The sequence below is a fragment of the Myxocyprinus asiaticus genome, chromosome 31 (genome assembly GCF_019703515.2).
Source record: "Myxocyprinus asiaticus isolate MX2 ecotype Aquarium Trade chromosome 31, UBuf_Myxa_2, whole genome shotgun sequence".
NCBI lineage: Eukaryota > Metazoa > Chordata > Actinopteri > Cypriniformes > Catostomidae > Myxocyprinus > Myxocyprinus asiaticus.
The window spans coordinates 4,773,265-4,787,139 of NC_059374.1; the positions used below are offsets into that span (position 1 = coordinate 4,773,265).

At 37.2% G+C, this 13,875-nt stretch overlaps 1 protein-coding gene across 2 annotated transcripts in view; it reads right to left on the bottom strand.

The window, feature by feature from the left end:
* Nucleotides 1-11,710: 11,710 nt before the first annotated feature.
* Nucleotides 11,711-13,875, bottom strand: part of amotl1 (angiomotin like 1) — a 60,733-nt gene continuing 58,568 nt past the window's right edge. For both annotated transcript variants that reach the window (XM_051665636.1, XM_051665637.1), the window contains one exon: nucleotides 11,711-13,060. In XM_051665636.1, the coding sequence (XP_051521596.1) occupies nucleotides 12,963-13,060 (98 nt within the window). In that variant the 3' untranslated portion in view covers nucleotides 11,711-12,962. The remainder of the gene's footprint in view (nucleotides 13,061-13,875) is intronic.

Here is a 13,875-nt window from a genome sequence, read left to right on the forward strand (position 1 = left end):
ACTCACTCCTCTCTGGGTGTTGGGTGTTTCTAAGGTCCTCCGCGCCGCGCACGGCCTGTATTTATAGGAGGGACATTAGCATCTGAATGCATGAGCTCTTTGGCTGAGATATTTTCCCACACACTGGCTCCCATCACTCACAAATGACAGGTCAACCCCTCTATTCAGTGTATGAACCTCCAAACACACACACACACACACACACACACACACACACACACACATATTGGCCTACTCAAAGCAAGCGACAGATGTCCAGCCTAGAAGCGTTCTGCACACAGAAACTACACATTCTGTCCGTGCTCGTGAAAACCCAAGCTGGTTCTCCAATGCAGTTCGAAATTCCCAGGATCTAATAAGAGTGTTTGGTTACAGTCAACCCACCTGAGACACAGTGCGCATTCACGCCCTGTCCTTAATAGATCCAAGCGAAACCAAATCCAGTACCAAAGGTATCGAAAATACACTCTGGGCCATTGTCTACAGGTAATATGCCCGCGACGAAAATCGCAAGAGAGCAAATAATAGAGCAGGACAGACAGACACCTTAAGTACAGTAAACAAATACCTTAGTATAACTAAGGTCACAAAAAAGCTACAGGTACATTTCCACCATTATATAACAAATATTTACGTTTTCTGACAATACCCACAAGAGTTACCAGGGAATGTTTTCATTTCGGTTCGTTCTGAGTAAAAACTGTATTTTTTCGATCCGGTTCAGAAGTTCCGCGGACTCCCTTCCAAAAATAAAAGAACGGTTAATAACGTTCTTTTTAAAATGACAGTACTCTGCACTAAGGGGTGGGTGAAATACCAATTGCAGTGTTGCCAGATCTCGCAAGAGAAACAAGCAACCTAGTGTGGAAGAGCAAGCCCAAAATAAGCTACTTGCCTAACCAAATTAAGTGAAAATTAAAAAAGCAAAAAGCAATTACATTTTTTCCTGTGTGGTGGATTTATCAGCATAGAAATCATAACAAGCATACAGTTAATTAGCAGTTAAGTATAATTTTAATTACAGATCTACAGTCAAAACCCAGCAATATCAAATCTGTGTTAAGGCATCATATATAACAATTAGGAGAAATGTACTTTTTGCCTCTAATAATGTTTTCTTTGTATCTGGATTAGCTGTGCATGTACAGTTTACAGTATGTGGTAATTATACATAGTTGTGAAAAAAGGTCTTCATTTGGGGGCCTGAGTAGCTCAGCGAGTATTGACGTTGACTACCACCCCTGGAGTTGCGAGTTCGAATCCAGGGCGTGCTGAATGACTCCAGCCAGGTCTCCTAAGCAACCAAATTGGCCTGGTTGCTAGGGAGGGTAGAGTCACATGGGGTAACCTCCTCGTGGTCGCAATTAGTGGTTCTTGCTCTCAATGGGGCACGTGGTAAATTGTGAGTGGATCGCAGAGAGTAACATGAACCTCCACATGCTGTGAGTCTCCGCGGTGTCATGCACAATGAGCCACGTGATAAGATGTGCAGATTGATGGTCTCAGAAGCGGAGGCAACTGAGACATGTCCTCTGCCACCCGGATTGAGGTGAGTAACCGCACTACCACGAGGCCCTACTAAGTAGTAGGAATTGGGCATTCCAAATTAGGAGAAAAAGGGGATGAAAAAATGCATCCACAAAAGGCAATTATGCAAAGAAATGTGTGATGTAGCAGTTTCCTTCTAGATCAAAGTATGTTTTATTTTTCCGGGCAACATGAAGTGGTGTAGTTCCAAAAAATTACGGTGATAAACCCTTTGGCCTTTGGTTTCATGAAAAAATTATTGGATGAAATTAACCAGCGTATACCAGCAGTGTATAAACCGATTACCAGCATTTAAAAATAAAGTTTTCACTCCTGAACAATTGAAAATCACTTTGTTCCCGTTTTCGGTTGTGTTCTGCAAAAACGTTCATTCGTTTTCGGTTTTAATTTTCATTCCTTGAACCGTTTTTAGTCCCTGAGTGTCTCACTATATGGGAACAATGGAAACCTTCTGATTATGGACTGATTTGAGTGGAAGATTTATTTATTGTATTTTTTTGTGGAAGTTTGTTAATACAAATTTTGATGTTGTTTGACAAAATCATGTCAAATTGAAGTTTGAAGGTAGACAGATAGTTTGAAGGTTATAGACAGACAGACGGATAGACAGATAGATAGACAAACAGAAAAATAGATGATAGACAGATGGACAGATAGAAAGACAGATGATAGATGGACAGATAGAAAGGTAGACAGACAGACAGACAGACAGACAAATAAATAGATGGATAGATAAATAGATGGATGGACAGATAGACAGATGGATGGAAAGATAGAAGGACAGATGGATGGATGGACAGACAGACAGATGGACAGACAGACAGACCAACATACAGATAGATAGATAAATAGATAGATAGTCAGTTAGATGATAGATAAATGAATGGACAGATAGATGGACAGATAGATAGAAGGATGGATGGATGTAAGGAAAGACTGACAGACAGACAGACCGACTGAAAGACCGACAGACAGAGAGATAGACGGATGGAACAACAAGCCCTGTCTCCCCTAAAGTCTATTGCACATTATCCTACATATTTCAGAATCAGAGAGATACACACTTTTACTATATTTTCACTTAAACAAGTATTGATCTACACAAAGGTGGAAAAACAATAGAGGGTCACTCCCAATTTCTGCTGCAGTATAAATAAATAAATTAAAATGTACTTCAGCACTAGTGTACTGATGTGGGCTGATAAAAGAGTGCTCTCGGCCATGGGCAGATGTCTGTGAATTCATCTGTGATCTGTTTGACTGGAGCCACGCGACTGCCAGCAGAGCACACAGACGTGGGAAACTCCACCGGACAAAACCGCTCATTGACCCGCGGCTAATGAGAGTGACCCGGCCGGTGTTGGGGAGGGAAGCATGCAGCAAGTGTCCGGTGCTGTAGGCAGGTGCTTTCTCTGTGGAAGTGGGACAGCAGGTGCACACAACAGAATGACATCAGCTCTCAGTATTCTATTCTATTCTATTCTCCCGTCTAAAACAAATATTTAGAAAACGGATAGTTTTCTCTTCTGATTGGATGAGCCGCATTTGAGGCCGTTGTAAAATGTCACAAAACGCACAGCTGTGACCGAACATTCTATATTATGGTTGCTTCAAGATGCTACAATGCTTGGCAACATCCATCAGTTTTTTGTATTGTTTATTTTATTTTTAATTATCATAAAAACTATTGAGCATGGGTGTCTTAACACGCATCGTGAGGCCTTTCATCCCATTCTACTGCAACATATGGTCATGCGTCGCCGTGATTCAGAGCTCGCGAAACGCTCATTTTACAAGTCAGGTAGTGCCGCAACATCACCAATCACCACGGAAAGCAGCAGACCGCCATTACAAATGACTTTTAACACGCGCAAACACACGCACTGTGGCGGGGACTTTCCATTGGCTTCTGTTGTTTTTATATAGAGCTAATAAAATGTTCTATCGGCTACACCTAAACCTTCACAGAAACCTTTCTGCATGTTTAGATTTAAAACATGCTGTTGTACTCTTGGGGACAGTTGGCTGGTTCCCACAATATAAAAAAAAAAAAAAAAAAAAAAAAAAGAAATATATATATATATATATATATATATATATATATATATATATATATATATAATTCCTTGTGAGGACTTTCACATCCACTTCCACATCCATTGTTCTTGATAAATTAATTACTCCACCCTAACCACTAACAGATCTTTAGACATAGCCTATTTAGATTTTGCCCTGTCCTATTTAGACTTGGCCCATATCTGAACTTTTTTTAATTTATTACTTGACTTTTTTATTTTAGAATAACATTTAAGTCATCAAAATGAAACAACACAAATGAAAGTATGGAAATGATGCAGCGACCAATTGTAATTATAATCAAAACTATGTGTAGATTACAGCGCTGCACACTCTACATCCCTTCATAAATAAACACAATTCACACAATTCATTCATACGATTTACAGTTGTCTTGCGAATTTCAAGCAATTAAGCGCATGCCTTGAGATAAAAGCCTATAGGTCTTTAACATCATGAGAAACATTCAGTCAGGCATATCCAAACTTCTGACTGGTACTGTATATAATGAGTGATTACCATATTCATGTACCTTGATGTTTACATGTGTTCACAAGGTACTTGAATAACATGGTACTACCATGGTGCACGTCCAAAAAAACAAAACAAAACAAAAACCTTCCTATTGTCATGGCACATGGTTAAACTATGCTACCTTTTTAGAGAAACTCTACCTCCACAAAGTGAACAAAACACCTACAGATACTAAAACACTAAATAGCAAAAAAAAAAACACCACAGCATTTTCCTGAACACCTGTTTGTCACTATGCACTGCACAAATATCTTGATCTATGAGATCATTGTGTGCAATCTCTGAAGATTGAGTTTGAGGTAATTTGATCTAATATTTAATAACTTACATTTTTTTGCAAAGTGGGGGCATGGGTAGCTCAGCAATTAAAGACGCTGACTACCACCCCTGGAGTCGCAAGTTGGAATCCATGGTGCTGAGTGACTTCAGCCAGGTCTCCTAAGCAACCAAATTGGCCCGGTTGCTAGGGAGGGTAGAGTCACATGGGGTAACCTCCTCGTGGTCACTATAATGTGGTTCTCGCTCTCCATGGGGCGTGTGGTGAATTGTGCATGGATGCTGTGGAGAATAGCGTGGGCCTCCACACGCGCTACGTCTATGCGGTAACGCGCTGAACAAGCCACGTGATAAGATGAGCGGATTGACGGTCTCAGATGCGGAGGCAACTGAGAGTCGTCCTCCACCACCCGGATTGAGGCGAGTCACTACGCCACCACGAGGACTTAGAGAGCATTGGGAATTGGGCATTACAAATTGGGGAGAAAAGGGGAGAAAATCCAAAAATAAAAATAACTTTTTTGCAAAGTTATGTTGCTAATGAAAATCCCTGAAATTATTACTTTTATTATGAGACAAAATCCTGATAAATCAAACATTTTTAATAACTGTCCAATAAGTGAAAGGATAGTTTTTGGGGTAAAAATGCCCCCATAAAAAGAAAAGATTTGTTAATAATGTTGTTCAAAGTAGGCTCACATTGACTGATCCGATCACAGTTAAGATTCATTTGTTTACAGAATAATTGAGATGTTATGAAATGCCAAATGTGAATGAAATTAACAGGATATTGAGCACCCGTTTCTTAAGTGGATATTTTGAATAAGCATGATCTTAGTTTGTTACTCAAAAAGCATCTTGATGTCTCAAAAGTATTTGCATACATTTGCCCTGTACATATTGCCTCTGTATGTATACTATATCACTATAATTCGCCCAAGTGTGGGGTAAAAGGCTCCCAAGCCACTTTAAAATATAATAAAATAATAATTTTAATTGAAACAACCTTCCTTAATTATTTCTTTTCACACAAATTATGTTGCGTCATAAATATTCAATAAAGAGACATTTATTTTTTCAATCTTAACTCTGTGACCCTTAAGGGCTGCTTTTAGTCCCATTTTACCCCAGTAATAAAATAATTAGAAAACTGTTGTTTAGATGAAGTATAGCATCCATACTGTATGTTATGTCCAGTGACGTAAGTTTGTACATGTTGTGTTTTTCTCCTAGATTGTCTCTCCACCTTTCACAGGATTGAACCATCCATGATTGATCTCCACCTGTGATTGGTGTGACCCAGGAGACCCAGAGTATAAAAGAGTCTGCTGCACCAGTAGAGAGAGCTCTGCACAATTCTGTGATTTCCTGTCGCCAATGCTTGTGCAAAAACCTGTTGTTAGATTTGCTTTTTGCTTTTGCTTGTTGGCCTGATTGCCTGCTTGCTGTTAGTATTGTTGTTACTGTTACTTTGTGTGTTGATTGTTATCAATCATATTTCATTTTTGTACATTTCGTAAATATGGTAAATGGTTAAGCCTCTTGGGAAGTTGTAGGGGGTGGGTGCCATTTCTTTTGTGTATATATAATCTTTTTCTTTTGTGTCTTGTTAGTTAGGGAGTTAGGTTATTGAATTTATTTTATTTCTCTTTTTGTTTGTTATGTTAATTCATTTTCTGCTGAGAGTTAGTTTGGTGTTTGTTTGTTGTTTTGCTCACCCCTGAAGTTGTTCTTCCATTTGTGGTGTTGTAAATAAAACTTGTAAAAAGATTATTATCTGTGTCACGAGTTTATGTTATGACCTCACCCTAGACGGGTTCATAACACTGCTGTCACCGCTTGCCATATCAACTACCATACTAGATGCACTTTCCTAAAGGTTAAACCCATATATTCTGATTTGACCAGCAGGTGACACTAACACAACTGAACACTATGAAACCCGTTTTTCATTAAAATAATATTCCGGTTTCAATACATTTTGAGCTCAGTTGACAGCATTTGTGGCATAATGTTGATTGCCACAATTTATTTCAACTCGTCCCTCTTTAAAAAAAAAACAAAAAAAAAAAAAAAAGCAAAAATCAGGATTACAGTGAGGCACTTACAATGAAAGTAAATGGAGCCAATCCATAAATATTAAAAATACTCACTATTTCAAAAGTGAAGACACAAGACATAAACAATATGTGTCAACTATTTTAGTGTAAAAAAAATCACTTGCTAACCTTTTTTGTGTAAAGTTATGGCCAATTTTACAACTTTGTTGCCATGACAATATAATGTCAACAAACCCTAAAATGACTGTAAAAATTACGATTTAAACAACTTTACAGCTCAAATAATACATGAGTTTTAACAGAAGAATAAATGTAAGTGCTTTTATAACATTATAAGCTTCACATTTCTGCCTTTAAAGCCTCCAAAAATTGGCCCCTTTCATTATAAGTGCCTCACTGGAACCTGGATTTTTGCCTTTTTTTAAAGAAAATGAGGGACGAGTCAAAAATTATTTTTGTTGTTGTTGTGGTAATCAAAATTATGCCACAAATGCTGTTGATTGAACTTAAGTTGTATTGAACCCGGAATATTCCTTTAAGAAAATTCGTATAATGATTGATGCAGAGCTACAGAGATTTCCACTGAGATGACAAACAGGGTTTAGTCATTAACAATCAGACTGATCTCACAGTGAATTCAGAAATAGTACACTACAAAAAAATTATTACTTGTCTCAACAACCATAATGTATGAAAATAGCTTCTAATCAAAAATGTACATATACATTTTTTTTTTTTAGCTTTAACTTAATGTTTTAGCTTTAGCTCTAACTTAATTTAACACATCTTTTCCATGAGCACTTAACCAGTCAAAAAAAAAAAAAAAAAAAAAAAAAAAAAAAAAATGCCTGTTGCACTTTAATCTGTTTTGAATACTATTCTGATGCTAGTGAAACTTTGTAGTATGGAACTTTTCATACCACTGTCTCCTTAAGATGATTCACTTATGTTTTCCTCTTTTGTAAGTCGCTTTGGATAAAAGCGTCTTCCAAATGAATAAATGTAATGTAAATGTAATTTGCATTAATGAGTAAAACACAAAATGTCAATTATAAGGTGAACTCAAGTGATGCATAAAGTAAATGAATAATTGTGAGTTGCATGTCAAGTTCCTTGAACTTCTTTGACTTAAAAATACATTAAATTAAGATTTTAAGTTTTTATAACTCAAACAGTCAAGTACAAATAGATATTGTGGGAAATACCCATAAGCCTTTTCGCTTCAATGGTTTAAAGGTGCACTCAGTAATTTTTTCCTCATTACAAAAGTTGAACTTCTAAAGACATTAATTGTAATTTTACAATATATGTAAGAAATCATGATCACCCACATTAAAATGAAGACTCCAGTCATATCAGTGACATTATAAAAGCTGTTTTATTCTACATGGAGAGGGTCCGCACATGGGGGCTGCCATGTTGGAATCACATGACCAGCCGAATACTACACACTTAATCTCAGTAACCATCCTGTTATTGGACACTTTCACTCATTGATTAAAGTAATCATGACTGACTGTGAATACTACATTTCTACATTATCATCTGAAACTGAAAACTATTGACTTTAAATGATGCCTCATCCAAGCCACTAGGTGTCAGTGTAAGTCCAAGATGATTAATTTATGTGGGCATTGAATTAGTTGTTACTAAGAATTCATAGAGGTTTTAGCTCTTTTTAGTATGATTGGTGTTGTTTTACTGTAATTAGTTGTTTCAAGTGAAGTCACCATTAGAGTGATTTGTGTTCCATTTGGTGAAGTTGGACCGTTTACCACATCTTTTCTCCTTGCGCATGTGAATGTGCTAATCTACTGTAAAGTGCAGTTTTATGCGCACTTCTTTGGAGAATCAAGTTTATTAATTAAATTATGAAGTATAAATAATGTTAAACAGTAAATGTTCATTTGAAACAACTTGGTTACAGTATTAGATGTTTATTCCTATACGTGTCAGAACTTTTTAAATGAAGTTGAATGAACTGATACATTTGTGTAAACATAACAAAGGCTTTCTAGTTACACTGACTTAAAATGACCGTAAATTGAATTTACTTAAAAAGTGTGATGCAAAAATGCTACATATATATTTTAATAAATCCAACACCATTTTTTTCAGTGTATGTTGACGTTTCTTGTGCTTACCAAAATTTGAAGCACTGCCCCAAGTGGCCAAAGCAAGAAGTGTTTTATATGCAAGGGTACATGTGAGCTCCAGTTTCCAGGTGAAATGCCCACAGAGGGGCGCCAAAAGAGAGTTGTAAAGTGAGTAGTTTTTAGCTGTAAATTATGTAATACAGTGAAGAAGAATGCATATTTTATTAACTCTACCCCCAAACGCCCATAAATAAACCTAACTGTCAGTGAAGTAAAAATGTAATCTTAGAGGCAAAATACAATTTAAGATTTGCGCCATAAGAGAAAGTAAAAAATTTTAACTGAGGCAAAAATGTCTGACGGGAGATAGCTCTTGTCTGTGACAACCATTATGGGGCCGATGTCATTAGAAAGCAAAATGCTGACTTCCTGTGTGGTGTGATTATGTATGGGACATTATTCCAGGTGGTTTCACATACTTGTAGCAAACAGTAGTTTTTGTTGTAAAATTCTTTAATTAATCACAACTCTTATTTGCAGCAAGTTCAATCAATAAACACAACATTCACTCATTTAAGCCAGCGCCAAACTAGCAGACATCAAAAACAACACTATTTTGGCCGAGGGTGTCACATTTACAGACTGTTTTGCTGAGATCTCACTCTCTTCAATCAGAGATATGACACACTTGCCGCTACAAAATGATGGAAGGGTGACAGACACAACGACTCCCCCCGACTCTCTCTCTCTCTGATTCCCTGTCACGTGGAGCTCGCCGAAATAACAACAGGAGTACCGCGTGAACATAAACAATTGTAATAGATTGATTTAGGGTGCGATTCATGGAGTAATTTTACCTTGTGAATGTGTGTGATTGTGTATTTATCCCCTTGAGGCTTGCCATAGAATGCGCATGTCCATATGCAGAAATAAAGAAATGACTTATATTTTAAAATAAATAAAATATTTTAAAATAAATAAAATAAAACAAAGAAATTACGTTATGTAAAAACAAACTATAGTGCCTCGGCTTTCTGATTTCATTAGTCATTTTAGTTTAGGAGAACCCCAGGAAAAATGCTTGGAGACAGAATCATTTTGGATTACAATCTGCATTTGTGTCGATATGTGGCTGAGTGGGTTCGCTGATGAAAATCATCAGCATGATGTCTTGTCAGTTCTTCCATAAAATAAGGAGTTCATTGGTCACTTGATGGGAACACAAGAGCCCGCCTCGGCAACAGACCAATTTTTTCTAACCATTTTGATGTGCTTTTCCAGATGCTGGAACCATTAACTCAGAAGAGAGACCCGACGGTCAAGGGAATACCGACCTCCTGCTGACAGACACTAATTCGCGCTCCATCTCTCACCTACTGGCTGGCGATTATGTCAATGAAGATTACACTTGAAAATTGCTGAAAAAAATCAGCTAATGTGGCACCGGCTTTAGTCAGAGAATGAAGCTATAATTTCTGTACATGTAACAATATATTTTCTGTAGATACATCCACACAAAATATTGTTCTAATGATATAAACAACTTTTATCCTAGAAAACAGCTCCATGGAATGCGCTTATACAAGAGGCAGTTGAAAAACTAAGACAGAAGGCAGCTTAAGACATTCAATATACTTTAAAATAAATGTTCTGGGCCCGTATTCACAACGATTTTTATCTTACCACTAGGAGTTCTCCAAAGAGTTCCTAGCTAGGAGTTTTTGCTTAAAACCTATTTTTAGCATATTATATATAGTTTGATAGATTATTCTGCTGATGGATGGCAGAAATTCACAATTCATCCAAGCTTCACAGTTTTATTTTGATGTGGCCAGGGAGCACAGAGTTGCCAAATCCTTTATCTCCGGTGTAATTGTGTTGTTTCGGTTTGTGGGAGAGGTAACTGCATCTCAAGCAGTCGTGCTTCAGATTTAGGAGCTAATTTTAGCGTTAAAATGCTTCATGAATTACTCTTAGATTAAAATGTTATGAGTCTTAAAATTAGGAGTGACACGCCCCTAATTTTTATGAGTTGCTCCTAAATATCCAAGTTAAGAGCTACTTTTAGCTTTAAGATGTTTTGTGAATACGGGCCTTGATTAGAACCAAAGTGTTTTGCAGCCGGATGTCATATGTGTACCTTTATAAATTCCACAAAGAATATTATAATCTCTGGTTCTTTAGATAATGCACTGGGGAAAAGCAATCTGAAGAACCTAGAAATGTAACATCAATTTTACTTTATCAGTCTCTAAAGAACCACATATGGGCTTTTAACACTTAAATTGTTAAGGTAATCCTGGGTTATCTTGTTCCATATTTATACTTTACCCTGGGTTAGAAATTAATCATGGGTTTTCACATTTCGAGATATTACACTATACGCATGTAAACCCTGAGTTAACGTTATATTTGCATGTTGCAGTTTCTAATTGGTTGTTGATCTGTTGCTGAACAACTGGCTGTTACATTCTAACACTGCATCGTTTCACACTGTATACCTTTGGCAACACAATTCGGGGTTAGCACCTGAAGCAGAGTTTGATAACGCCCTTTAAAAACTACAAGTATGATACTTTGCTTTACCCAGGGTTAAAAGTGGCATTAACCCAGGGTTTAGCGTAGTGTGAAAAGCCAACGTAAGAATTCTGTCTAGCTTTTCTTTTTTTTTTTTTTTACTTTTAAAAGTGTTTATGCAATAAACAGACTGAGGTGGATTTAATTACCCTTAATTGTTTTTGTGGTCAACTGACCAAATAAAAGGGTGATTGTCACGAAACCTGTCAAGAAAATGTCCTGGTCCTATTTTACTCCAAAATCAAATGAAACAAATAAGAAATTGTACTTTGCATTTAGAAAATTAAGCCTATTTTTGGGCCATTAGGATTTTTTACACTGTGACATTGTCAAGACAGTTATGCACATTTAACCCCCAAATTCTCATTATCACAACGCGAAAAAAAGATGGTCACTATGATATTCTCATATAAAAATATATATAATATAAATTGTAAAGTATACATACATCATAGCAATATTCCCTTGGTACTGCCTTTAATTTTTGCTGATTTTAATAATAAATAAAAAATCATTGTACAAAAGCATAATTTTTACTATAATATATATATATATATATATATATATATATATATATTTTCTGTATTACGCTAATGGCGAATCATGATTGTAAACAACTAGAAAATAATGTCACGATGCCAAAAAATATTAGTCCTAAATGTAGGTTTCATTTTCTTTATGCAAAAAATAATTGAAAACAATTTTTAGTTTTTTTTGTTTTGTAACCTATTGATTTGGGTTTAAATATTACCAAAACATTTTCTTGACAGGTTTTGTGAGAACAATGGAAGTGAATCGGCCAATATATAAATGCCAAAATACTTGCTGTTTCAAAAGTATAGCCACAACACTTAAACAATATGTGTGTTAACATGATTTTAGTGTGATAAAATCGCTTATTAACCTTTTTTGTGTGTAGTGTTCTACACAGTTTTAGATCTTCATTGCAATGGCGATGTAAACCCTAAACCCTAAAATGACTTAATGTAGAAGAATTAATGTAAGTGCTTTTATAAAATTATAAGATTCACATTTCTGCTTTTAAACTCTCCAAAAATGGTTCCCATTCACTTCCATTGTAAGTGCCTCACCTCAAAGGAGTGATGAGTCGTAATTATTTGTTTGTGGTAATAAACATTATGCCTTAACTTGTACTGAATCCAGAATATTTCTTTAATAATGAGGTGGAGGCACAATACCACCTCTTCTCACTCTTTTCTGCTCTCTTTGACCCTTTTTACATCTGGTATTAAGATGCATTTCGGTTGATCCGTTTGAAATGGGATGACAATTAAGACACTAAAGGTGTAAACGGTCCAAAACTTTTTGAGATCTGTCCCCTTCAATCACACTCGGAGGTGGACAAAAACATATGTGACCACATTGGGCTCATAGTGTAAACTCAACCATTCAAATGCGTTGAAGACACAGTGAAGCACTGCCTACTACTTGTCAATTAACCACTGCACTAAAACAAGAGTTCTGCTCTAAACATCATGTATGTGCTTTATTGGTTTAATTTTTAGTTATTTTACTTTGTGGTTTATTATCATGCAGTAACAGTGATCACTAGCAGATCTTAGCATAGGCGTCAGATGTCTTGCCCGTCCACTTGTGATCAGATCGCCCAAAACGCAATCTTAATAACAGGTCTAAACAAAGACTTTAGTACTTTTGTCCTCTCTCTTTCCTTCTCTCTCACATTTTCTTTTACACTTCCTTGCTCTCCCAATCTCTCTCTCTCTGAATGCTATGCTTTCTGTAGGAATGCTACAGATATTCCAGGGCTGTTCTATCAGATGAGGATCTCCACCAGGTCCAGGTCGGGCAGCTTCTGTCCTCCACTCAGCTGTGCTCGACCATCTAGGGCTTTACTCTGGGTGGATGGAGATTCTGCAGATAAACACACACACACACAGGGTTAAAAAATGTTGTTGCACCTGTCAGTGCTTGGTCATATAAGCAGCCTTATCACCCTGTAGCTCTAGACTGGTTACCCTCTGAAGCTAAGCAGGGTTGAGCCTAGTCAACACCTGGATGGGAGACCTCCTGGGGGAAACTAAGGTTGCTGCTGGAAGAGGTGTTACTGAGGCCAGCAGGGGTTGCTCACCCTGTTGTGTGGTCTGTGTGGGTCCTAACACCCCAGTATAGTGATGGGGACACTATTCTGTAAAGAGGCACTGTCTTTTCGAAATCCCAGGGCACTTCTTGCAAAGAGTAGGGGTGTAACCCTGGTGTCCTGGCCAAATTCCCCCATTAACCCGTATCCATCATGGCCTCCTACTACCCCCATCCATTAACTGGCTGTATTAGTCCACTCTCTCCACCAATAGCTGGTGTTGTGTATGGTAAGTGTACTGGTGCATTACGGCTGCTGTTGCATCATCCAGGTGGATGCTGCACACTGGTGGTGATTGAGGAGATTCCCCTGTTCACTGTGTAAAGAGCTTTGAATGTAGTATCAGAAAAGCGCTATATACCATTCATTCATTCATTCATTCAATTTACCTACCATTAATATTCTTACTGGCCATGAAACCATTTTGCCTTATTTTATTAAAATATTTTTCCCTGCATATTTGTGGTCATAGTGTCAATTGCGGGATAGTCTCAGCCCTGAGTCAGGTCCAACAGACACACTTACCATCTGATGCGTATTGCACCAGACTAATCTCACAGTGAACTGGGAAACAGTAGGCTGACTTTTC